The sequence below is a fragment of the Mastacembelus armatus genome, chromosome 16 (genome assembly GCF_900324485.2).
Source record: "Mastacembelus armatus chromosome 16, fMasArm1.2, whole genome shotgun sequence".
NCBI lineage: Eukaryota > Metazoa > Chordata > Actinopteri > Synbranchiformes > Mastacembelidae > Mastacembelus > Mastacembelus armatus.
This window is the reverse complement of record NC_046648.1, coordinates 2,097,460-2,122,014: the sequence shown is the minus strand read 5'-3', so window position 1 is coordinate 2,122,014 and position 24,555 is coordinate 2,097,460. Positions and strand designations below refer to the sequence as shown.

At 43.1% G+C, this 24,555-nt stretch overlaps 1 protein-coding gene across 9 annotated transcripts; it reads left to right on the top strand.

Annotated features, from left to right (window-relative positions):
* The first annotated feature begins 8,645 nt into the window (after nt 1–8,645).
* tcea3 (transcription elongation factor A (SII), 3) lies at nt 8,646–16,499 on the top strand. Of its 9 annotated transcripts, none has more exons than XM_026294218.1 (21): nt 8,646–8,877; nt 9,644–9,706; nt 9,859–9,964; nt 10,065–10,170; nt 11,084–11,605; nt 11,688–11,801; nt 12,066–12,167; nt 12,284–12,352; nt 12,449–12,556; nt 12,697–12,750; nt 13,204–13,263; nt 13,455–13,526; nt 13,664–13,732; nt 13,863–13,925; nt 14,059–14,130; nt 14,584–14,744; nt 14,841–14,897; nt 15,009–15,163; nt 15,331–15,477; nt 15,949–16,020; nt 16,126–16,499. In XM_026294218.1, exons 1-21 carry the CDS (start codon nt 8,809–8,811, stop codon nt 16,132–16,134), a joined length of 2,250 nt encoding a protein of 749 aa, XP_026150003.1. In that variant the 5' UTR covers nt 8,646–8,808; the 3' UTR covers nt 16,135–16,499. The 9 variants fall into 9 exon arrangements, with proteins under 9 accessions (XP_026150003.1, XP_026150007.1, XP_026150004.1 ...); XM_026294221.2 differs by lacking the exon at nt 8,646–8,877 and adding an exon at nt 8,894–9,494; XM_026294222.1 differs by lacking the exon at nt 12,066–12,167.
* The last annotated feature ends 8,056 nt before the right edge of the window (nt 16,500–24,555 follow it).

Genomic DNA, 24,555 nt, shown 5'->3' with positions numbered 1-24,555 from the left:
ATTTATTAGTTTATATTTGCTTGATGTTTGATTTTATCGTTTTGTTGATTTGTTAATGTAAAGCACCTTGTGCAGCTGTTTGGTTGGTGTTAAGTGCTACATATATATATAAAGATTGTTATTGTTATAATGAAGTAATGTATTTTGGTATTTTTTATTTGATTGTTAATCTTGTAGTAGCAGGACCATGGGGCCTTTTTAACAAGCTGGATACATAAGCGCTCATCTCTGCTTCTATAAATAAAGTTCTGTCAGCAGGGATTTAAAACATACAGCACAAAATAACATCCGCCTCGTCTGACTATCAAAGACGTCTTATGAGAACAGCTCAGCACCCTCCTCTGTGGCAAAGATACTATAAACTATTGCCTGTTATTTTACCATCATACACCCACACAGACACACATGTATGACCAACAACCATGCCCCATAATTCGTATTGTTGTCTAATAGTGGGACAAAGGTCAGGTAGTGGAGAATTTAAGTTACTTCAGGAAGAATCACAGCACAGGGTCCAGTAGTAGTTCACAGTAATTTCACATGACCCACCTTAGCAGGTGAGGTTGTGCAAATATGGAAGTGAGTGTAGCTGATCTGCTGAAAACTGACTAAAAGTTTAGAAAGAGACAAAAATGAGCTAAAAACAAGCAGCATGCTGTTGACTTCAAATTTAAAGTGATAGATCTGCAACTGTTATTCTTGTAAACTGTGTAAAATGGGACGTGTCAGAGTTATATGAGTGTATGTATTGATGTAAAAAGTTAAAATTTTCCTCTAAGCTTTTTGAGAACTTATCAATTTATAAGTCATTAATGAGTTTAGAGGAAAGTAACTAGGTAAATTGACCAAAAGCTCCAGAAAAGCCACTGAACAGACTTTGTGATGACACTGTGTTGTCAAAGGTAATATAGCACTCCCTTAGGATATATCTGATCTGAAGCCCTCATCGAAAAGTCGATGGGCATGTGAAATCCTCCTCTGGATCCCTTCTCACCAGCTGGAAATCATGTGGAGCCCATCACCAAGGCCCCTTTCACTGGTGTTGTCCTTCCTGCATTCCTGGAAGGGGACAGAAAGTGCACTGTTGAGAGAAGGACTCGATGTGCTCTTCACTAACACTAGTGGAGAGAAGATTGTTGGAGATCTTCATGTGGGGTTTTGTGGGAGATGGGTGACTCAAGCACAAGGACCTGGAGCCAATCTGATGTGGGTTTGTTTACTCAGGATCCAGTAAAAGTCATTGTTCCACATTTCAAGTTTTCCACGTCTCAGTGGTGCTGCTGCCGTCTGGCTGCTCAACCCCCACACTCTGCCTCCTGCTGCGAGTGACTGAAGTTATTGGCTAACGGTTCACTGAGCACACCAGCTCTATCTGGCTATAATAATTCAGTGATTTTTGTGCTGATATCAATCCGAGCAAAATCATTAAACGTTCCATGTTCTGACGTCGGTCCAGAGTAACTAGAGAAGCTTTGTGGATGGCATTTTCCCCAATAAAACCAACTTATCTGTCAAACTGCAGCTTTTCTCTGTCTGATGGAAAATGAGGTGTCTTCAAAACACATAAATCAGTGATTTGTTTTGCCAGTATATGGTTTACGTCTTAAACATGCTAATTGTGCCAAACCATGTCCTTCTGCAATATGTATCAACTATGGACAACTGTCAAAAGATCATAGCTGGATCTTCACTTCTCATTTAAACTGTTAAGTAGGAATTTCAAATTTACACATGCTCCCTGCTCACAGATTTATAGACCTTATTGTTTTGAGATGGAAATAGCAACATTTAAATAACATACATGTTTACTAAAGGCTGCAGATTTTATAACTGGCAGTGAATGTCCAGACAAAGATTGATTCCAGGTGTATTTCAAGAACCACATAATTTATTTAAACTGAATTTAAGGAGAAATCATGGGATAGTTAAACCAAACCAAATGTTTAATCCTAGGTAATATATTTAAGATGACATTAAACAAAAATTCACAAGATTAAAACTTTCCTGATCCTTAGCATAATCACAAGGGATTTTCCAATTAAATGCTCAAATGCATTTCCAAGCATTAAACATACTTTTTAAGACAAGCGGAGGGAGTGACCTCATAATTATCATCACATGTTCCTGCTGCTTTGTTGATAATTTTAATTCTTGCACTATTAGTCCGTTTTTATAGCAAGACATAAAACTGAGCAGTTCCTTTTCTTGTCAAATCACTTATCTGTCTACCAAAGGGTTTTAAGTTTATCGTAAAAATCTGTAGCATAGGCAGGAAAAACAATAATGATAAAATTTTCCTTCGTGTGACTGCTATAATAACTTATCATTAACTGTTGTTTTAAATACCCAAGTTACTTATTAATAAAATAATTATATATTTGAGTTCTTCAGCATGCTGTTCTGAAGTCTGTTGTGTAGTTTGGCCAGTAGATTTTCCAGTCAATGGTTTTATCCTGACTGGCTGGAAGCACAATACCAGAACGTGTGGATTTGGAACAACCTGCTTCATCCACTTGTGTCAACCTACCCAAGATACAAGCCTCTACTTTTCTTAAGGATAAAATTATCAAAATTGGAGAAAGACCACAAGGTTTCAGTGTGCTGTAACCTCATGGTAGTCATAGTCAGCCCTTTTAAACTTGGCTCTCTGGTTTTTCTCCTGCTGTGCGTTCTCTAATGGTTGGCTTGATTTTAATGAAGTAAAAGTATGAAGTCGTTGATTTTCATATTGCCCTTGAAGAAAAGTGACATCTCGAATAGTAGCGTACCTGCCATTCTTTGTGGTGTACCTCAAGGCTCCATTTAAGGCCCCATTTTATTTGCATTAGACATGCCTTTAAGGACATCTGTTTAGAAATCACAACTAGTTTGATAACACCAAACTATTTATCTGCTTAAAACCAAGTGGTGCAGCCACTTTTCTGAAGCCTTGAATATAAAATGTGACATATAAATTCAGACATTTGTAGTAGCTTTTTCCACACTCGACCATTAACAAAACTTAAACTGTTCCCTTACTTTGTGTCTTCATTACTGTAACTCTCTATGTGAGTGCAGGTCAAATAAAGCATGCTACACACTAGCAGATAAAAATTAAATAAATTGAAAAATATTACCTTGATATTATAACAGCAGAAGTATAACATGTAAAGCGTACATTGTCATCATGTGATCTGCTTGCAGGAAGTCCAAGCAGATGAATTAAGTCATCCTGCCCCCAGTGGAGACACCTCCGCTGCTCTGAGACTTTTTAACTTCCTGGACCTCACAGAGACAGAAAGCGTCTGTGTGCTGCCAATGAACTGAAACAGAAACAAATACACATATCATCCTTTTCCCACCTCCCCTAAATGACACAGAAACACACCCACAACATGTATTTAATCTCAGACACATAAGCAGACTTTAGTATAGATTAGGACAACATCACAGGAGACCTCTTGGTCATCTGCATGCATTCAAAAGTTTGCTTGAGTTGACCTTGAGGTGACCTTCCAGGCCATCAGGAGGCTCTTTTTATTGGAGCTCTTGGATAGGATTCCTCGTTTCCTTTGGGCTGTTGCAGTCTCATGTGGTAGCAATAAATCCACCACAAACTTGAAACGAACACAGCTGAAAGATGTTTGGATAGCCCCTCATGCTTCATTTTTATTTTTTCTTCCCATAAGCTGATTTTCTTTCTCTTGGATGTTTATTTTTGCTTTGTGCCTGGTTTCACTGTTTTCAATTCCTCCCACATGGTTCCAGTAGAGCAAAAAAATGTAAAAGTGGAGATGATATACTGTGATCTGTCTTATTTGGTGAAATGGCATGTCAAAAACTCAGATCACTTTTCTCTACACTCACAATAATTTAATTCATTGTAACTGTGTTTTGTTCATATCAATCTTCATCAGAACAAAAAAGCACAAATATAGTAACAGGTGACCAGACCTAAAATCCACAGTCTAGAGTCCAGGTCAACCACGTATTCACATTCAGACAACAATAAGGTCATCAACTGATGTCAGTAACCCTGTTCAGCTGTGGTCCTAAAACTAGAAACCTGTGTGCTATGAGGTTACAGTCATTTCTTATGTCATGCAGCTAATTTCACGGGGTGAGTAGTCCACACCACGACCAGCAAACTGATCTTAATAAGTGAAATTGGTGTCGTGGGTAGAGTTGATGACCAAGTCGGCAAAGTTGTAGAAGGTAATATTTTTTGATCAATTTGATCAACCACAACGGTGACTGATATTTGCTTTGTATCTAAGAACATCATATATTTTCAATGGGAACCAAAGTAAATCTCAGTGTAAGGTCAAACTGGGCTTACAGGTGTGCAGCATTTGTATCCTGCACATTGTCAACAATTAGCTGGATTATTTTGAATTGAGTTTAGTTCCTGCTTCCTCAAATGACTGCAGTTCTTATGTATAAACACCTGAATCCGATTCCAGCAGAAAGCACAACAAAAGCTGCAATGACAGGGAGGAAGGTAGACGCTGCAGGTTTTGAACTATGGCGCTCTTATTGGATTAGCAGGCAGTTGAAAAGGAAATGGGAGTAAGAGGGGATTTACACACTAACACAATTTAGCCTGTTTGTGTAGGACCTGTGCTTTGTCAATTCACACAGCTTGATGTGAAGACTTTGTGCAATGTGATGTTTAGAAACAGCTGGATTGTTGAGCAAAGAAAACAATTATCGAGTCCTATTTGCTGCTTTTTAAAAGAAGCCACAAACACAGAGGACGTGTTTGGCTCAGTGGTGTTGAAGCACATCATTGTGGAAATCTTTTGCGCTGACCTTCCATTAACAGACAGATTGATTTCTTTATTTTGAGGGATTTTTTTCTGCTTTCTCAAGCGAGTGGGTGTATGCACTTGTTTGTCAGCATAAATCTGAAGCTCACATACAAATGAAGAGCACTCGGAGATAAAATCGCAGCCTTGGGAAGAACCACAAGATCTTTTTGCAGACGCACTATACAAATGACTCAGTGCCTATTCAGTGTGCCAGTGTGTAATTGACGGTTGTGGATAAGTTATAGTACATATTTTATATATCCCTTTCAAGTTTTTTTTCTGCCTTTCAAGCCACATTTCGGGTCTTCACTGCCCTGAGTGAAGCCTTCTCTTTGTCTTGCGTTTCTTCATAATCTGCAGTCCAGGTGAAATATGCTACTGTAGAGTGATGGTACTTTGTGTAGTCAGGAATGGGATTATATATCCCTTAGCTTAATTTGGATTTAGTTTGGTTAGTTGTTTAGTTATTTTGGATGGACTGCATCTAACTATGGCACCAGTTATTTTGGTCAAAGTAGGCTAAAACAGTGGCACCACCAAAAGAGTTTTGGAAATGGCTGATTTGGTGTGTGTGTGTGTGTGTGTGTGTGTGTGTGGCAGTAAATAGAGACTTACTGTAGAGACAGCTGAAGGTACAAGGATGTGCTTAAAGTCTTTGGGTGGTCCAGTGTCTCCGGGAAATTCAGTCTACTTTTTGCAAGTGCCAACACTAAACAGTGGTCATTATTAACAGACAAACCAGCCCCACCAGGCTGGGATTACCTTCCAGCCAACTGCAGATGTGAATGTTTAAACAGTTCTCTCAATCTGTTTTGACATGCTGTATTACAGGTTTTGCATCCTACACCATATCCAGAAAAAAAAAAAAAAATTGACAGCTAAATGAAATCATTCATTTTCTGGTCTGATGTCATCCAAAAATTGCCATAATTGCTGAGGCCTGGCGTCTCTGGTCTGTGACAGGCAGAGACACCAGAGCTGGGTGAGGTGCTCAGAGAGGAAAGTACAACTGTGGATGCTGCCTGTTGGATCTTTATTGACTGTCTGTTCAAACACGAGGCAGATACAATAATGGGCTCAGGACCACTTTCCTCTGTCTGACTGGAAAGGTCGAACCGACACTGTAGGCCGTTAACTTTCTAATGCTCTCACAAGCAAAGACAAGATAGGACCTGATGTGGTTGGACCCGAGAGGATAATGATAGACTGCGAAACCCAGCAGCAGAGGCTCAGGGTGCTTCGGTGCACTGTATGGGAATGCAGACAGATGCAGTTATGTAACCATGGAAAGCCTGAAAACCATCATCAATCCAGAGGAAGGAGAGATTCACTGACTGTACGAAAAATCTACATTTAGCTTGGTACTGCCGGCCTAAACTAACACAGGTTGCAACGTTCAGTTTTTCTATGTGTTTAAAATGTGAATTGAGTCAGCGTTAGGAACGTTTTGGAGAATTTAGTTTGTTGTTTTGTTGAAGTGTTTCTGTTATTTAGCTCCACCTGCTTCATATAAATGGCGCGGACAAAAAAATTATAGGAAATAATTAGCACCTGAGTCTCATTTAAGGTTTTCAGCACAAACCTTGGACAAGTTATTTTCTTGAAAATGAGAACGAGGTCAGAGTTTACAGGAGGGCAGAAGATCTTTTTCTTCATCCTCTGCTTTTCCTTTCCGCAGCCCCAAGCTGAAAGGTTTAGCCCATGGAGTTAAAGGATGTTGCGGGCTGAGCTTGATCACTGGCTCTTCCTCTTGGCCTGCTTCCTCTCTTACCTCATGGCGAGCTGTCCCACTTCTCGAGCTGGCCAGCACTATCCCTGCCTGCCAGACTCACTGTTGTCTTCATGCGGATACACACTCAGCCTGTTGTGTAACAGCGGTGTAAAGCGATAATACTCTTTGCTCAAGACAAGCTCTCAGCCTGTACTTTCACCTGCTGTCATTAACATAGTCGTCTTCAAATCCTTGCATTAGAAACAAGCGTGTCTCACTTTGCTCTTAGATTATTGGGACGTGATTCATATTTTAAATTTGAGCACATTTGAGCATGCAATGTGAAAAAAAACCAAAATAAATCCAGGATATGTATGCTTCACCTTCAGGGCAGACATTTAACTTTTCCATCCAATACTGTTCTGTAATGATATACAATTATCTTAGAGAGCATTGCTATCTGCATAAATTGTGTCTATATAAAGTGGTGGTTATGACTGCGTTTCTATACAGAGAAATCCACACCAATTAAACCTCAAGGCTTCATCCCACTGACATCTGATCCAATCTGTTGCAACTTGCATCTCTTGTCCTTGTTTCCTACAGCTGTCGAGACACTGAGCAGCAGGGACGTGTCTAATGTCTGATCTGTGGCAGGACTCGGTTACTGGTGAACTGCAGGAGTAAAACTTCATGCCTTTAAGTTCTGGGAGCTTTGTCATGAAAACACTTGTTAGGTGAGTTGTCAGAGTTTAGATATAAACACATTTTCTACCAAGGATACTCGTACAAAACACTTGCTCAAATGATCTCTAGTACTTTCATTCTCTGTTTGTTCCAGAAACAAATAGAAATATTACACTTTTTTCTCCACTACATTCTAACTTTATGTCCTAGATACATTTTAGAATCAGATATTTAATACAGGAGATAGTATAATCATGAGACTTTATTCATCTATGTGAGGAAATTGCATATTACATATGATCATCAAAACAGTATTTAAGGTAGAAACATAAGCGCCACCTTTACCAGCTCCATCATTAATGTGAGGAACACAACAATCAGTGATACACATTCATGTGAAAATGTGCCATAGTAACTAATAAGTTATTTTACTTGTGGTACTTGAAGTAGATTTTGATGCTAATACTTAATACTTTTAGCTCTACTCTAATGTGTGACTTTAACTTGCAATAGTATTTTTTTACACTGTTGTATTGCTACTTTTACTTAAGTGAAAGAGCTGAATACTGGAAGCTTCCCCAAAAAGAGAGGAGAGAAAAGTCATTAAAGAGGCTCAGATTATAAAATGTGAAAGTGTCTTCAGAAGTAGTGCAGGGATCTCAGTCTATACTGCGCTGTTTTTTTTTAAATTTTACAAAGAGTAAACGGTAGTAAATAGATGCAAAGATAATAAGTGTGCGATCAGTGTTTTCAGTGTAAAACCAAAGTTAATTTTTATGAATTTTGAGTTTTTTCCTGTGAAGTTGTCTGAAGTCACATTTTAGACTTACACCACAGCGCCCTCTGGTGGCAAACACGTAGAATGAAATAAAGAAAAACATATCTTTTTTTTTTTTTTTTTTTTACCACATTAACTTTATTTTGAAATCCAAAGTGAAGATCTAGTTTGCACAAACCTCACCTTCAGTTCGGAAGGATTTGCTTTAACAGGCGTCGTCAGGCGCTCATGTGGCGGTGAGGTAAAGAACTTGTGTTAAACTGCGGTCCAGTGTCAGGCTGTTTTTTGGCACAGCAACAGATGGTTCTGGTGTGCAAATAACCGGAGCGCACACTGCGCCCTGCCTTCACTTTGGAAAGATTAATCATTACACAGTGACCTCGTTTGGCCAGAGAAACAGCATCTTTTTTACACGCACGCAACTCGTGAAAGAATTCAGCCCAAACACAGAGAGAAATCCTTGTGAAATTATGGAGCCAATAAAATTTAAGATACAAAAAAACCAAAAAAAAAAACCAAAAAAAAAAAATCCACAAGAAATAAAGTTGCGATTTCCTGCTCGGATAAAGGAAAATATTTTTAAATTAGAGATTTACATTTCATTTGAATACGCTTGAGATGTTTGTGTAGTCCCATGTGTCTACTACAGCGTCTATATTTAGTTGTTGTCATGCGTCCGTTCAGCTGGGCGCCTGCAGCAGGACACGCCTCTGGGCTGAATGGAGTGCGCCGTGCGTAAAGTCCGACCTGCAGCGCATCCAAACTTTATTATTTCACTTCACGGTTTTTAATTCGCATCCAGTCGACGTTATTGAATCGTTTACAGTCGATTAAATGCAGCGATGACGCGAGAGGAAGATCTCATCCGGATTGCGAGGAAACTGGACAAGATGGTGTCTAGAAATAACACGGTGAGGCTGTATTATGACACCCACAGGTGGCGCGTTGTCCTGCCACCTCGTGCTGTGCAGAAGGCCCGTGAAGGTCTCTCCTAAAACTAACACCCCGTTTCAGTTAAAACCCACAAGATGCGTTTGGTTTTGCGTGAATTGGGGTATTTGGATTGTGTGCACACGTCACATGTGCTCCAGTGTACAGTAACAAACGATCAACAGGTGCTTGGCGTGTGTTTGCGTACATGTCGGTTGCAGGACGTCTCGGTCCCCGAGGGCTCAATGGGTCACGTTTTGGTAACTTGTCGACTGCGCGTTTAAAACGTTTGGTTGTCAAATTATGCAATAACCAAAGTGTGCAACAGAAAGTAAACGGCGCGGCCTGTGTACTTGGTCTGTCGTGTGTGTGTATGTGTGTGTGTGTGTGTGTGTGTGTGTGTGTGTTGTGGCTGAATCTGCTAAGAGGACGTTATTGTTTTCTGGCGCTCTGGCACAGGCGGAGCGCTGCAGGCAAAATGTAGTAGCAGCATTTAGCCTGTGATCCGATCAGTCAGTCCACATTTACTTGTTCCCGTGACACATTCTGCGAATTTCTGCCGTCGAGATTCATTTAATGCGGATAAAAACTTACAGAGGTGAAAGTCTTTCACGACCGTGGTTTGTTTTAGGAATCAGCCGTGCATTCAGTTGTTTCTGTCTCAGTTTGCGTCATGTTTCCAAATGCAATCACAAAGATTTAAATGTTAGAAGTAAAACCCTGTTGCTGTGGCTGTGCTGTGTGCAGGAGGGCGCCATGGACCTGCTGAAGGAACTGAAAAGTTTCAATATGACACTCAAACTTCTCCAGGTAGGCTCCTGATACAGGTTTGGCTTTTGTTTTCAGCCATAGGCCATTAGAAACAATTGAAGGCCAATTAAAAACAACACAAAACTTACACCAGAATGTAATAATCATTGCATGATGCTTAAAGCTCACTCGTGTGTTTCTGTTTGTTTTAGGAAACGAGGATCGGCATGTCTGTGAATGGTATCAGGAAACACTGCACAGACGAGGAAGTCACTGCACTGGCAAAGGTCCTCATTAAAGACTGGAAAAGGCTGCTGGGTGCGCACGATTTACATACAGACATGACGTATTAAGCAGTTGAATAATTGTTAAATAGCACTGAAAGATTTCCTCATATATTTCCCACTCACTCACACAGACTCTGGCCAATCTCACACGGAGAAATCGGCTGAAATGAAGAACGGCTTGGACTCCAGCAGAACGGCAGCATGTCCTAACAGCTCCCTGTCTGAGACGCAGAGCAGGTCAGTTCTTTCACAGGGGCTGCCCAGAAACAGTCCAGGTAACATTTAACACGGACATTATGAAATAAAATTCTGGCCTTTACCAGAAGATCTGCAAAAAATATCTACTGTCAGACTAAACAGCTTCAGAGTTAACCAAGCATCACCTGCAGCGAACCTGATGCAACAACAGCAAAAAAAGCAGTAAAGAAATGAAAACATGAAAGAAAGGCTGCATCAACCTATCCAGCAGTAAGGAAATGATTATATAATTATGGTGTAAAATGACATAAAGACATATGTTCTTTAAAAGAACTCCTGGACTTTATATGTTGATCTACAAGGCAAATATATCCCCTCAATAAGAACACAAACAAAACTTCTAATCAGGTTTCCAAACATCACATTTAACAACGAAGTGTGAAACTGATGGTTGTGTCGTGTTTTTGCGTGTTTCCTTTTCACAGTTGTTTATTGTTTCATCAGTGACAGTTTGAGCAGGAGCAAGGAGGATAGATCACTTGTTAATGTCAGCAACCCCCCGAAGGAAACAAAATGAGAAACAAGTAAAAACGAGTCTCTGACTGTCTTTGAGTGGGCCACCCAACATCAGCTTAGCATCCAGTCTGAGCATCTGGCCAGAGTGAACAGCTCCAATGTTGTGCAAACCTGTTCAGACTTAGCCAAGAAAGCTTGAAGCTACATTTGGGCTCTACAAAGTAAGAAATTAAGGGCCTGAATACTTTTGTGAGAAATTTCATCTACTTTTAGTAAATTTGCAAAAAAAATACATTAAATGTGTTTTCATGGGTTACTGAGAAAAATATATCTACAATTCAAGTGTGCAAAGAGTGAAGGGCTCTGAAACTGGTTCATGTTCAGGTTCAATTAAAATAGAGATAAAAAAATTACGTTTCCTGTTTTTTTTCTTTAGTCACAAGAGACTGGATGTCAAACCAAAACATGAGTCAGAGCCTGACAAAAAACACTCCAATAAGAACAGAAAAGAAAAACACAATAATGAGCACAAAAACAATAAACAACATGCAGATGACCCCAAGGATGAAAAGCACCTGGTCCAGTCCCAAAATGAGAAACATCCACAAGAAAAGCAGCTAGAAGAACCCAAAAAACAAAGAGCTGTGGAGCCTCTCCAACATGCGCTGGATAACAAGAAACACAAGGATGTACAGGACCTGCAGAGTGAAAAACACAAGCCAGAACCCAGGAAAGAAGGACCCTTAGAAGAACCGAAAAAGACGAGACATGTGGAAGGACTCAGAAAGGAGAAACACTCTGATGAGCCCAAGAAACACAGCTACACAGACGACGTGAAGGACAAACACAGGGAGGAAAGCAGGAACGAGAGGCCGACGAACACGCTGCAACGTGAGCGACCACCGAGTGACCCCGAGAGGGAGAAACCTGCTGATGCTCACAAGCCGATATTTGAAAGGTGAGAGGAAGGTGGCTGCAAAAATAGGCTGTTACACATCCCAAACATCCAGCTGTGCTTCATGTTGTATTATTGGTTTCAGGAGAGGAGTGTTGGACAGCAGTATTCTGTATCCCACCCGGTTCCCCTCCCCCCCTCGGCCTGCTCGGCCTCCTCTGCCGATTAAACATCCGTCTCTGAACGTTAGAAAAGACAGGTCAGGACCTTTGTGTGGCCTGAGCTGAAGAGCATGAAAGACTCCTGCTGATGTTGCGTGACATAACAGTGTCTCAGCTACTCGCATGCACTGACATTTGTTCCTGCAGTTTTCTAACCGGATTCCCACTGTGCATGCTGTGATGCCTCAGTCAGGTGTGTCTTTATTAAACGGATTTCATGTTTAGCTTGTGCGGCACGCTACGTAACCGGGGGACTCTTGACTTGCTCCAGTCTGATCTGTACTGTTGTGACATGTGTTCAGGAAGGATGGTAAAGACTCTTCGTCCGGACAGCCTCGTCCTCATGCTCCTCGACCTGCCTCTCCTCCCGTTAAGCGACCGTCACTGGAAGTAAAGAAAGAGAGGTCCGGCATGCTCTGGTGCATGTTTGTGAAGCTATTTCTGAGTGAGTTTGGTGCAGAGATGTCTGACATTTTTGTGGAATCTCAGAAACAATGTTTTTTTTTTTTTTTCACATCAGGAAATTTCCACCTGACCCAAATGCTCCAATAGCACCTCTTCCGCTTCACCTTCATCCCCCTCCACCGCGGTCAGCACGCCCACTCGCTTTGCATCACATTGGCATTTTCTGTCATTCATATTCTTCATGAAGTGAAGCTCAACTCAAAGGTATCTCCTCATACAGAAAAGAGCCTCCTGACCCCAACGCTCCTCTTCCTCCACTCCCTCTTCACCTTCACCCCCCACCTCCTCCGAAACGTCCCTCCCTCGATGGGAAGCAGGAGAGAGAGAGGTCTGGAGCAGATGAGTTCTCATTGCATGTCTGCAGTCACTGCTGTGAAATGTCTGGGAGGATTATTTTGGAAAAACTGCTTGTTACTTAATTTGAAAACTTCTTTCTTCATTGAGTCCTTGTGTTGTTTGCCACAACAGGAAGGAGTTATCTGACTCACAGAAGAAGACGTCAGATCACATAAAGAAAGACAGGTCCGGGACCTGGGAATTATTCTCTTTTCTCATTTGTCCTTGAAAAACACGTTGGCTGTTCTCAGACTGGGCTTTTTCTCTTTTCTCGTTAGTTTTTAATGAAATGTTGACACAATGTAGTGAATTGCAGAAGTGTAGGTGTAGTGGAGTTTTATCATTGATAAAACCTTTTTTTTTTAAAAATGGGACTCTACAAAAAACAGAGCCTGTCAAAATACTTCAAACTGAAGACTTTCTGACAGGAAACTCTCAGGTTTTGCATGGAATAGCTTTTCAGTTTTAGAATTTAGGAAGTTTTGTAATTTTACCTAACTATCGATGTATTTATTTCGTAACATGTTTATTGGGAGCCCTGTGGACGGTCGCACCAGTAGCTCAACAACAGAATGTAAAAAGATCATCGCTGCTGTTAGTAAGATTTCTGTTGGTGCAAAGACTGTTTTCCTTTTGCAGGACCGACTCATCAGATAGCAAAGTGTGCAGAAAACACTCAGATGAAGCCAAGAGAGAAAGGTTGGTAGGCCATGAGTGTGAAGATGCCTGCTGAGCTGTGGGCGTGACACGTGTTGGATGTGTGGTTCAGCTTCAGCTACTTGAAGCAGATCCTTATTGGTTTTCAGTGCATGATGTTAGAAACTTATGCTTTTCTCATCCTTAGCTGGATTTTTTTTTCAGAATTATACACAAATGTTTCCTTTTGTCAGGAAAGATTCCTCTGAATCTAAAACACCAGCCCCCAAAAAGCCCAGTGTGGATGTCAGGAAGGAAAAACTCAGGTGTGCAGAAGCAGAAAAAAGTCCCAGTCTAGCTTTTTTTATTTTAAACTTTAATGCTTCATGTCCAACATAACCAAGGGTGTATACTTTTACACAAAATGTGATGTGTTAATCTCTGTGTCTGTCTTCTGTTGTAGGAGGGACTCGTGTGACTCGAAGCCCTGCCAACCTGTGAAACGTCATTCAACTGACTCCAAACCCGACAGGTAGGACGTGTCCTGTCCTGTAGGACTGTTATACACCATCTAAAAAATCTCCCTCACACTTTAAAATAAATTAGAAATATCCTTTTTCATTATTAAAACATCATTCACTGAAAGTTGTGTCATTATTCAGGCGGGAATCCACTGATTCAAAGATGAGCAGCTCGCCACCGGCAAAGAAACTAACAGGTGAAAGGTAAATAAAGCAGAAATAAGCCTCAATTACCTTTTTTTTTTTTTTTTTTTCAAAACTACTGATGACGTTAAAATACATTTTAAGTTTTTTCAGTGGAGAGAATGAAGATGACTGCACTGACTTTGTATTGCAGGAGAGAGTCTCATGGATCCAAGACCTTGCAGCCCGGACCGCCACAGAGGAAACTCTCAACTGACACTGAAAGGTATTTTGTTTTATTTCCACAGTTGTGGTTCATTACAATTTATAGCGATGGCCCATGTGATTAGTTTATACTCAGTCTAGCCAAAGTTAAGGTTATTTGCTAAAATGGCACACAAGCCAAATAAATGCTTATGTCATGCCTGCTGGATCGTTTAAGAGTTAATTTGATAACATACTAGTCATGTTGATCCTCAGTGGGCTAAAAATCCAGTACGGCTGCTTGGACAATGACGGATGGACTTAAATTGGCATGTGGATGTGGTCTAATTTGGTTTTCATCTCATCTCTTTTGTTTTCTACATGTATTTAATATGATTTAATGTCAAACTGTTCTGGACAAGGTTTAAAAAATTCAAAGCTGCTCTTTAAAAAAGCAAAAGGGACGGATGCTGCTTCCTGCTCAGGTCCAAATCAGTCAGATCAGATGTGACACTTCTTCTTCCCTTTTCGGCAGAAAGGGAAAAAACGATGCCCCAAAAACTCCCACCACCCCGACCAGCCCCATGTCACCCAGCTTCAGCTCTGCTGGGGGTCCGCTGTCTCCTCATCTGGCTACTGGAGACTCCATCAGAGACAAGTGCATTGACATGCTGGCAGCTGCCCTGCGCACAGACAGTGAGGCTAAGATCACACTCTTAATAACGGAGTACACAGGAGGTTTGCAGATTTGTGATTTATTTATTGATTTATTTTTGTTTCTTCTTTTCGCAGATGACTACAAAGATTTTGGAGCCAACTGTGACAACATGGCAGCAGAGATTGAAGATCATATCCTTTTATTTCATTAATTATTTGCCATTTTACTTGGTTTGAGGACTCTCTATCCATCCATCCATCATGTACAGTGGAACTTACTCTGCCTTGACTACATGTTTGCACATATATACCAAGAGATAAAGGCCACTGATATGAAATACAAGAACAGAGTCCGCAGTCGTATCAGCAACTTGAAGGACCCCAAGAACCCTGGGCTTCGCAGGAATGTACTTGCAGGGAGCATTGAGTTGAGCCGCATTGCCGCCATGTCTGCTGAGGTACCAAACTCTGTAGCTTTGTCTTCGCTTGTTTTATAAGCACTTCCATTATTTATCTCTGTGTTATTCTAGTAGTTTTTACCATTTGCACTTTCGCGCATTGTTTTCTCTCATTGTAACTTTACTTCATGTTGACCTCTCTCCTCCCTCTATCTTTATTCATTTAGGAAATGGCTAGCGATGAGCTGAAACAGCTGAGAAACATTCTCACCCAGGAGGCCATCAGGGAGCACCAGATGGCCAAAACTGGTGGCACGACCACCGACCTGCTGCAGTGCGGCAAGTGCAAGAAGAAGAACTGCACCTACAACCAGGTAAACATACATGCACATACGTATCAGGGGAACGATACATGAAAACACACACATGACACAAGTTTAATCATCAGAGCAAGAAAAACTTAAGTATTTTAGAGTAAATAGTATAATAAGCTCATGTCATGTTGTCAGGTCTGTTTTTACCACAGTTGTTTTATGAAACTATTTATTCTGAAGCTCCTTTTACACAGGAAAAGGTGCAAGAATAGAATCATTTTTGTGACCGACAATTTCATAACCCCTATACACTATGTTGCAGACCTACACTAAGCCAATCTATAACTGAAATCCCAGATTTGGCATTGGTGTGAATAATAGGTACCATGTAGTCTGCAGTAAAAATTGGCTTTGGTCTGCAAGTGCTTCCTAGATAATGATGTGAATGTTTAAAATGTCCCAGTCAGAGCCTGAGATCTTCCTCCATTAGGATGAGAATAAATGCTCAAACCTCGTGTATGTGCGTTTTAGGTGCAGACACGCAGTGCTGATGAGCCTATGACCACATTTGTCCTGTGTAATGAATGTGGTAACCGCTGGAAGGTAACTCATTTCCTCTGCCTTTGTCTCAATAACTCACCCATTGTACCCTTTGATTAATAATTGTAACACTTTTTAAATATTTTTTATTTATTTTTTTTATTTCAGTTCTGCTGATGCCTTCCAGGCGAAACCATGTTTTATTTCTGAGCATACTGGACTGCATATTTTCTATAATGGCAGGAAGGGAGTTTATAAATGAATGCAGCTAATGATTTGAACAAATATTAGTGTACTTACAATTTTTACTTGAAATCTTGAGATTTATAAGTGTGTGCTAATACTTTGGGTTTGCTTTATGTGGATTTGAAGACTGAATGAGTGTCAGTTTGATGACTGAGTCTTTAAGTCAGCCCAGTTGGAAAACATCAGTACATATTGTCATTGATGGAAAGATGATCATAACGTACTTAACCCATGCTGTGCCATATAACAGCTGGTCATTTTGTATATATCCAATTTCAATAAAATTGCAGAAATCATTATGATGGCTTTGACAGTGCTGTTCAATAAAATATTTTGACAACAGTCTTATACAGAGTCACTTTGCACACTATTGTCATCCCATAATGTACTGTGATGCATAGAATAGATCTTTAAAGCCCATTTTTAGGTTGAGTACCTGTCAAAACCAGCTGAACCAGCTCAGCCTTTTGTTCGTGGAGCATCACAGGTCTATGGTAAGTTTCAGAGAGAGGAGAGTGAGTTTGTGTGGTCCCCATATGTTCAGGCATGTTTAAAACCAGTCAATACACTGGATATTTTAATCAGATGTGACAACAATGTGCTGTATAGTCCAATCACCTCAACTGGCTGTGATTGTTTGGATAAGCACAGTATTTTTCACAGGCTCTTGGACAGTGGCACAGGAAGTAAAGTGCAAGGTAGGGTTATTTATTTGTCCATTGAAGATATAAAATGATTCATTCAAAACACAAATATGTGTACATTACGAAGTTTTTCTGTTTTCATTAAGGAAAATGTACAGCAGATAGCAACAACTGAGCATAACTAAAAACAGCGACAGAGCTCTTTCTCTCCTCAGGTTAACAAACATAGTGCCAGGTGTGTTAGTGCCAGTCCAAAAGTGTTGCTGAAGACTGTAGGTGAGAATATTAAAATTTCCTCAACGCAACTGATTTAGTTTTAATATATGTTTGTACCTTTAGCAATATGTAATTCATACTCGAAATTACTATATAAAGATGAAATGTAAGACGTAATGTTATTGTGAAATGAACAGGAAGGGAAAAGCTGTCCAGCAGCCCTCCAGCTGAGTGTCCACCATCTGGTTTCCTGCGAGAAGAAGCCACATTTATTTACTTCCTCTGCATCGTTTCCACCATTAAACATTCTCTACTGGTGACCATCCCTTTCTTGTCTCACAATATACAAGTGAGCAGGAAAATTGCACCTGACATTTGAGATAACCATGACAGGTTCCCCTCACCAGGGATATATCGAAAATAAAACAATATTGAAAAAGTGACTCCATTATCTGGCTCTCAGTTTAGAAATACCTACACAACCAAATAAAATTAATAATTGATGCGAAGCGCCAATTTCTTTGGTAATTTGTTTCTGGATTAGCCATGAACTACTCCATGTTCTCACTTAGTGGCAGCTGTTTCTCTCTGTCACCTTTGTGTCTCCAACAGTTGGTGACAAGAGAAAATTGCTAAAAGCTGCTAAAACAGTTATACCACATGACTAATCTTTTCATGCAATTTAGAACGTCAACATGCTAAATTGCACTATTGTACATGTTCTCATTATTATTATTATTAGCCTTTCTAGCCTTATTTAATTTTTCCATTTATTAGATGTGTCCTTTTTCACTTGGAGCTTGGAGTATTGGCTTGGATGGAGTCACCACAATGAGCAATGACAGTTAAAACATTACAAATGCCTTAACCTTCAATACCTTCCTCCCTCCTCACATGTATATTCCACCATTGAATGTCACTAACCTTGTGCTCTCTCTCTCCCCTAGTTTGTGCTCTCTCCCTCTCTCTCTGTTCTCTCTGTACCTTCTGCAGGTGTCCGTGGTCCTGGAGCTGTATATCGCTGATGTGCAGTTACTGGTCCCACCAACCTGCAGTGTCTATTTGTTGTTTATTGTTGCTGTTCTTTTCTCTCTGCTCTATCCACTCACCCCAACCGGTCGAGGCAGAAGGCCGCCCAAACTGAGCCCGGTTCTGCTGGAGGTTTTTTCTTCCGTTAAAGGGAGTTTTTCCTCTCCACTGTTGCCAAGTGCTTGGTCATAAGGGATTTGGTTTTTTTTGTTTTTTTTGTAAAGTGCCTTGAGATGATTTGTATTGTGAGATTTGGCGCTATATAAATAAATTGAATTGAATTGAAATTGAATATACAGTCATGAAAAAACATGTCTACATAGATTTGAGCCCTGCACTAAATCTGACTCCTGATTGATAAAAATCTATGTATGACAATGATTTGTTCATTTTATACTTATGTACTCTGAGAACCTGTGTCAGTTTAGCTCCTTTGTAATTTAGTGTTTGTAGAGACGTACTGTAAATGCAGTGTAGATGTTTCAGTGTCTCATGAGAACATCCCAGCCCATCAGCGTTAGTAGTGTGCAGGGATTGTCCAAACAAATGACACTAAAACAACCGGACCTAAGGAGTTTAAGCGACTGCTGGTCAGGATTAATTTCTTTTACTACCCTGCAGAACATTTGAGCATGATTGTATCTCTGTCAGAGGAAAACTGTGACGATTCCAGAATAAGACTCCCGGAGAGGGAGTCTTATTCTGAAAGGACAAGAAGGCTGCAGTACCTTACTCGCATGAGATTGACTAATTAGCCTAACGCTTTGCACCTGTGCAGACTCTCTGCTTAAATGGCAGACACCGGGCAGCAACAAGCTGCCAGGTTGTCTGTTGACATTGCTAACAGATCACAGTGCTATTGTTTTCAGTGACGCACCGATTTTCCTCGGAGAAAGGACGGAATCCCGCTTTCCCTGGGAGAGGAGTTTTGGAGAAGAGTGAGAGGAGAGACTCAGCGATTCCTGTCTTCTTACCGACCCAGCGTCTCCACGCCACGTTAACCGACAGAGGTGGATCGGGGGGAAGAAGGGACGTTTTCGCTCCTTCCAGACCTACAAAACCAGGTGTGCTAACCTCGGCGAAACAAAGCTTCACACTGACGGCTCATCACTTCCTTCCTCTCCAAGTTTCATGAAGAACGTAGGGAGAGGACATCGAGGGAGCTACAGTGACGTCATCCACGGAGTTCTCTGACTCTGTTAAGTACTACTACCATTGAAGGGACTCTGACGCCAAGGAAGGTCGGACCGAAGATTACCCCTGTCTTCCTTGGGCTGAGCTTCCACATAGACTCAATATCGATCATTCAATATTTGATCTCTGTAAATAAATACTTTATTGAACTTTGCATTGATTCCTGGTTCTTTGAGTGGAGAAATCCGTGACCCAAAGCACTACTCACCAAAGATCATGACAGAACAACCTGGCCAAAGGTTGGGTCACGGATCCTCCACCCAGGACCCATGGAGATCTGGAGTAGAATCCGCCATAGTAAGTCATGAGGAGAAATTGGGAAGGATTTCCCAATCGGTGGATCGGATGACGGACCAGCTGACTCAGCTGCTACAACGCCTCCCTCGCCCGGAACCTGCAGCAACCCCGCTCCCTGAGTCTCAGACTACAACTCGTTTTAGCGAAGGAGGGGAGTTGAAGTTGGCTACGCCTGTTCGTTATAACGGAGAGATAGGAGAGTGCCGTACCTTTTTGACTCAGTGTGAGATAAACTTTTCTATGCGACCGTCAAGTTTCCCTACTGAACAAACCAAGGTCGCTTATGCTCTTTCACTATTGGGGGGCGAAGCCGCTAAATGGGGAACGGCTGCATGGAGACGCCGAGCTACCTGCTGCACATCGTTCGCTAGCTTCAGTGAGCATCTCTTACAGATATTCGATCCGGTCCGACCAGAGGTCGAGGCTACCACTCGCCTGGCTCGGCTAAAGCAAGGTAACGGTTCTCTCCGAAGATATATCATCCAGTTCCAAATGTTGGCGGAGGAGAGCCCTTGGGGAGCGCCCGCTCTATATGACCATTTTTATTTAGGACTAAATGAGCGGTTAAAGGATGATTTGGCTCACCAACCACGCCCAAGGGATTTAACCTCTCTCATAGAGACTGTCACTCGGTTGGATCAACGTCGTCAGGAGCGGACCGTGGAGATCCGGCTAGCCCGTGGGCCACCTGACGAGGGCAGGTCATCGAGTTCTAGATATGAGAGGGAGCGCGAAGAGGATAACCCGGAGCCCATGCAGTGGGAGCGCGGGGGCATTAGAACAGCGTCTCGAAGCCGACGAGGAGGAGTTCCACGAGGGATCGCCGTCCAGCAGAGGGAGCAGGTGCGGGCAAAAGACCAGGCTCAGCAAGACGCAAGACGCAAGAACCCACTATTGTGTTGGGAATTACCTGGCTCCAGCAGCATAACCCTCACCTAGACTGGAGGACAGGAAGGGTACTAAATTGGTGTCCATCATGCCATGTGAGTTGTCTGCAACATGCTGTGTCTGTTGTCTGTACTCCTCCACAGGATTCCTCTGAGCCGGACTTATCATCAGTCCCGGAGATCTATCATGATCTCCAAGAGGTTTTCAATAAGGATAAGGCAACCTCACTACCACCACACAGACCATATGATTGCACCATAGACTTACTTCCGGGAACCTCTCCGCCTCGGGGTCGTCTCTTCCCCCTGTCCCAACCTGAAAAGCAGGTAATGGAAGAATACATTCAGAATTCATTAAATTCTGGGTTAATTAGACCATCCAAGTCCCCTGCAGGCGCAGGGTTCTTCTTTGTGGCCAAGAAGGATGGAGGCCTAAGACCATGCATTGACTATAGAGGTCTTAATGAGATCACTGTCAAGAACCGCTACCCCCTTCCCTTATTGGCATCGGCATTTGAACTACTACAGGATGCTAGGATCTTTACTAAGCTAGACCTACGAAACGCGTATCATTTAGTACGAATAAGGGGGGGGGATGAATGGAAGACCGCTTTCAATACCCCCTCGGGCCATTATGAATATTTGGTGATGCCATTCGGCCTCACTAACGCCCCTGCAGTTTTCCAAAACCTGGTGAATGATGTGCTTGGAGACATGATTAATCGATTTGTCTTTGTATATTTGGATGATATCCTTGTGTTCTCCAGGTCTGAGACCGAACATTCCCAGCACGTACGGGCGGTTCTGCGGCGCTTGTTGCAGAATCGGCTATACGTCAAGTTAGAGAAGTGTGAATTTCACACCACGCTGACCTCGTTTCTTGGGTTCGTGATCCGACCGGGAGAGATCACAATGGATCCGGATAAGGTTCGAGCAGTTAGAGAGTGGCCAGTACCCGCCTCTAGAAAACAGCTACAGAGTTTCCTGGGATTCGCAAACTTCTACCGGCGCTTCATCAAGAACTACAGTGGGGTGGCAGCACCCCTACACCGTCTCACCTCCTCCAAGGTACGGTTTGGATGGACTCCAGACACCCAGGAGACATTTGACAAGCTCAAGGAACTGTTTACCACCGCCCCCGTCCTGAAGTTCCCAAATATAGACTTACCCTTCTTGGTAGAGGTGGATGCGTCGGACACAGGAGTAGGAGCGGTGATCTCGCCGAGGGACCCTGCGGATTCTTTAGTTCATCCCTGCGCCTTCTTCTCCAAGAAGTTGAGTCCTCATGAACGAAACTACGATGTGGGCAACAAGGAACTGCTGGCGGTGAAGCTGGCGCTGGAGGAGTGGCGCCATTGGCTGGAGGGGGCGAAGCATCCTTTTACGGTCCTAACGGATCATAAGAACCTGGAGTACCTAAGGACGGCCAAGAGGCTAAACTCGCGCCAGGCCCGATGGGCAATATTCTTCGAAAGGTTCGACTTCAAACTATCTTTTCGCCCGGGGACCCAGAACAACAAGGCAGACGCACTGTCCCGGTTACATGCACTAGCTGATGCGGAGGAGGAACCTAAGTTCATCCTGCCCACTACGGCCCGCCTAGGAGCGGCGCGGTTGACCCTAGAGAGGGACATCATGCGGGCCACGGGCGACACCAGACCTACCGCCTGCCCCAATGGCTGCCTTTTTGTCCCGGCCCGTTTCCGAACGAAGGTTCTGGCGCTTTGTCACGACTCCCATCTTCACGTCCACCCTGGGGTGTCGAGGACCTTGGAGGTGATGAGGCAGCGGTTTTGGTGGCCATCGGTTCGGAAGGACACTATCACGTACGTAAACGCCTGTACTGTCTGTGCTCGGATGAAGGCGTCCCACCAGTCACCAGCCGGGCTACTACACCCATTGCCGATTCCCAGACGTCCCTGGTCCCACATTGCGTTGGATTTCGTCACCGGTCTTCCCAGGTCCCAAGGTATGACCACTGTTCTAACAGTCTGTGACCGATTCTCGAAGATGGTCCATTTTGTGCCCCTTCCTCAGCTTCCGTCTGCACCGGAGATGGCCCGAATCTTGGCAGACCATGTCTTCCGGTTACACGGATTTCCCCAGGACATCGTGTCAGATAGGGGTCCCCAGTTCGTGGCGAGGTTTTGGAGGGAGTTTTGCAAGTTACTGGACATCTCGTTAAGTCTCTCCTCGGGTTTCCATCCCCAGTCTAATGGCCAGACTGAGAGACTGAATCAGGAGCTGGAAAGCGGCCTCAGGACCTTGTGTGCCAACCATCCGGAATCGTGGGTCAGTAACCTAACATGGGTTGAGTATGCACATAACAGTCTCCCGTCAGCTGCCACCGGCCTTTCACCTTTCCAGGTGGTTTCGGGTTTTCAACCTCCGGTGTTTGAGAATCAGGACCGGGAGACGACTGTTCCATCCGCAGCAGCAGCAGTGCGCCGTTGCCACCTTGCCTGGCGTAAAGCCAGGCAGCAACTAATAAGGTCTGTGTCCTCTTATTCTGCGCAGGCAAACAGACGGAGGAGAGCGGCACCGGCGTATAAGGTGGGCCAGCGAGTGTGGCTATCCACACGTGATATTCCCCTGAAGGCGGCGTCACCCAAACTCACCCCCCGCTTTATTGGCCCATTCTCCATCACAAAGCTCATCAACCCGGCAGCGGTGAGACTCAAATTGCCATCTCATCTAAAGATCCATCCTACGTTCCATGTCTCCAGGATAAAACCGGTGGTCTCAAGCCCACTGTCTCTGCCAACCCCGGGCCCTCCGCCACCCCGTATACTCGACGGAGAACCAGTATTCACGGTAAAGGGTCTGTTGAAGTCTCGGAAGAGAGGGAGGGGCTTGCAGTACCTGGTGGATTGGGAGGGGTACGGTCCTGAGGAACGGTCCTGGGTCGCCAGACGGGACATACTCGATAAGGGACTGGTGCGTCAGTTTCACCAGGCACATCCGGATCAACCGGGTGGGTCGTCGGGAGCCGACCATTGAGGGGGGGGTACTGTGACGATTCCAGAATAAGACTCCCGGAGAGGGAGTCTTATTCTGAAAGGACAAGAAGGCTGCAGTACCTTACTCGCATGAGATTGACTAATTAGCCTAACGCTTTGCACCTGTGCAGACTCTCTGCTTAAATGGCAGACACCGGGCAGCAACAAGCTGCCAGGTTGTCTGTTGACATTGCTAACAGATCACAGTGCTATTGTTTTCAGTGACGCACCGATTTTCCTCGGAGAAAGGACGGAATCCCGCTTTCCCTGGGAGAGGAGTTTTGGAGAAGAGTGAGAGGAGAGACTCAGCGATTCCTGTCTTCTTACCGACCCAGCGTCTCCACGCCACGTTAACCGACGGAGGTGGATCGGGGGGAAGAAGGGACGTTTTCGCTCCTTCCAGACCTACAAAACCAGGTGTGCTAACCTCGGCGAAACAAAGCTTCACACTGACGGCTCATCACTTCCTTCCTCTCCAAGTTTCATGAAGAACGTAGGGAGAGGACATCGAGGGAGCTACAGTGACGTCATCCACGGAGTTCTCTGACTCTGTTAAGTACTACTACCATTGAAGGGACTCTGACGCCAAGGAAGGTCGGACCGAAGATTACCCCTGTCTTCCTTGGGCTGAGCTTCCACATAGACTCAATATCGATCATTCAATATTTGATCTCTGTAAATAAATACTTTATTGAACTTTGCATTGATTCCTGGTTCTTTGAGTGGAGAAATCCGTGACCCAAAGCACTACTCACCAAAGATCATGACAAAAACAGCCATTGCTGGAAAGTTTCAACATGAACACTCAGACAATTCTTTTCAATTATGTGTTAATGGCAGGTTAAATGCTGCATAATAGAGTCTAATTTGTCCTGTGGCACTTAAAACCGAAAGCATAGGAAACACTGCTCACCGATGTGGTTTACACTGCTCATACTGATTGTGTTCCTAAAATGCAAGTTGTCTTAAGTCATCTGTCGGAAATGTTTCTCTGAGGTGTAAGACAAGTCTGTTACCCCTCAGCCTCATGTTGTCGCTGCATGCAGCCTCACTATAAACAGTGAATGTACTGAACACCTCTCCCCA

Coding starts and splice junctions, on each gene's coding strand:
- tcea3 (XM_026294218.1), top strand. CDS start 8,809: ATGACGCGAGAGGAAGATCTCATCCGGATTGCGAGGAAACTGGACAAG. Junction 12,168..12,283: donor CTGGAAGTAAAGAAAGAGAG/GTCCGGCATGCT, acceptor TTTTCACATCAG/GAAATTTCCACCTGACCCAA. Junction 12,557..12,696: donor GGGAAGCAGGAGAGAGAGAG/GTCTGGAGCAGA, acceptor TTGCCACAACAG/GAAGGAGTTATCTGACTCAC.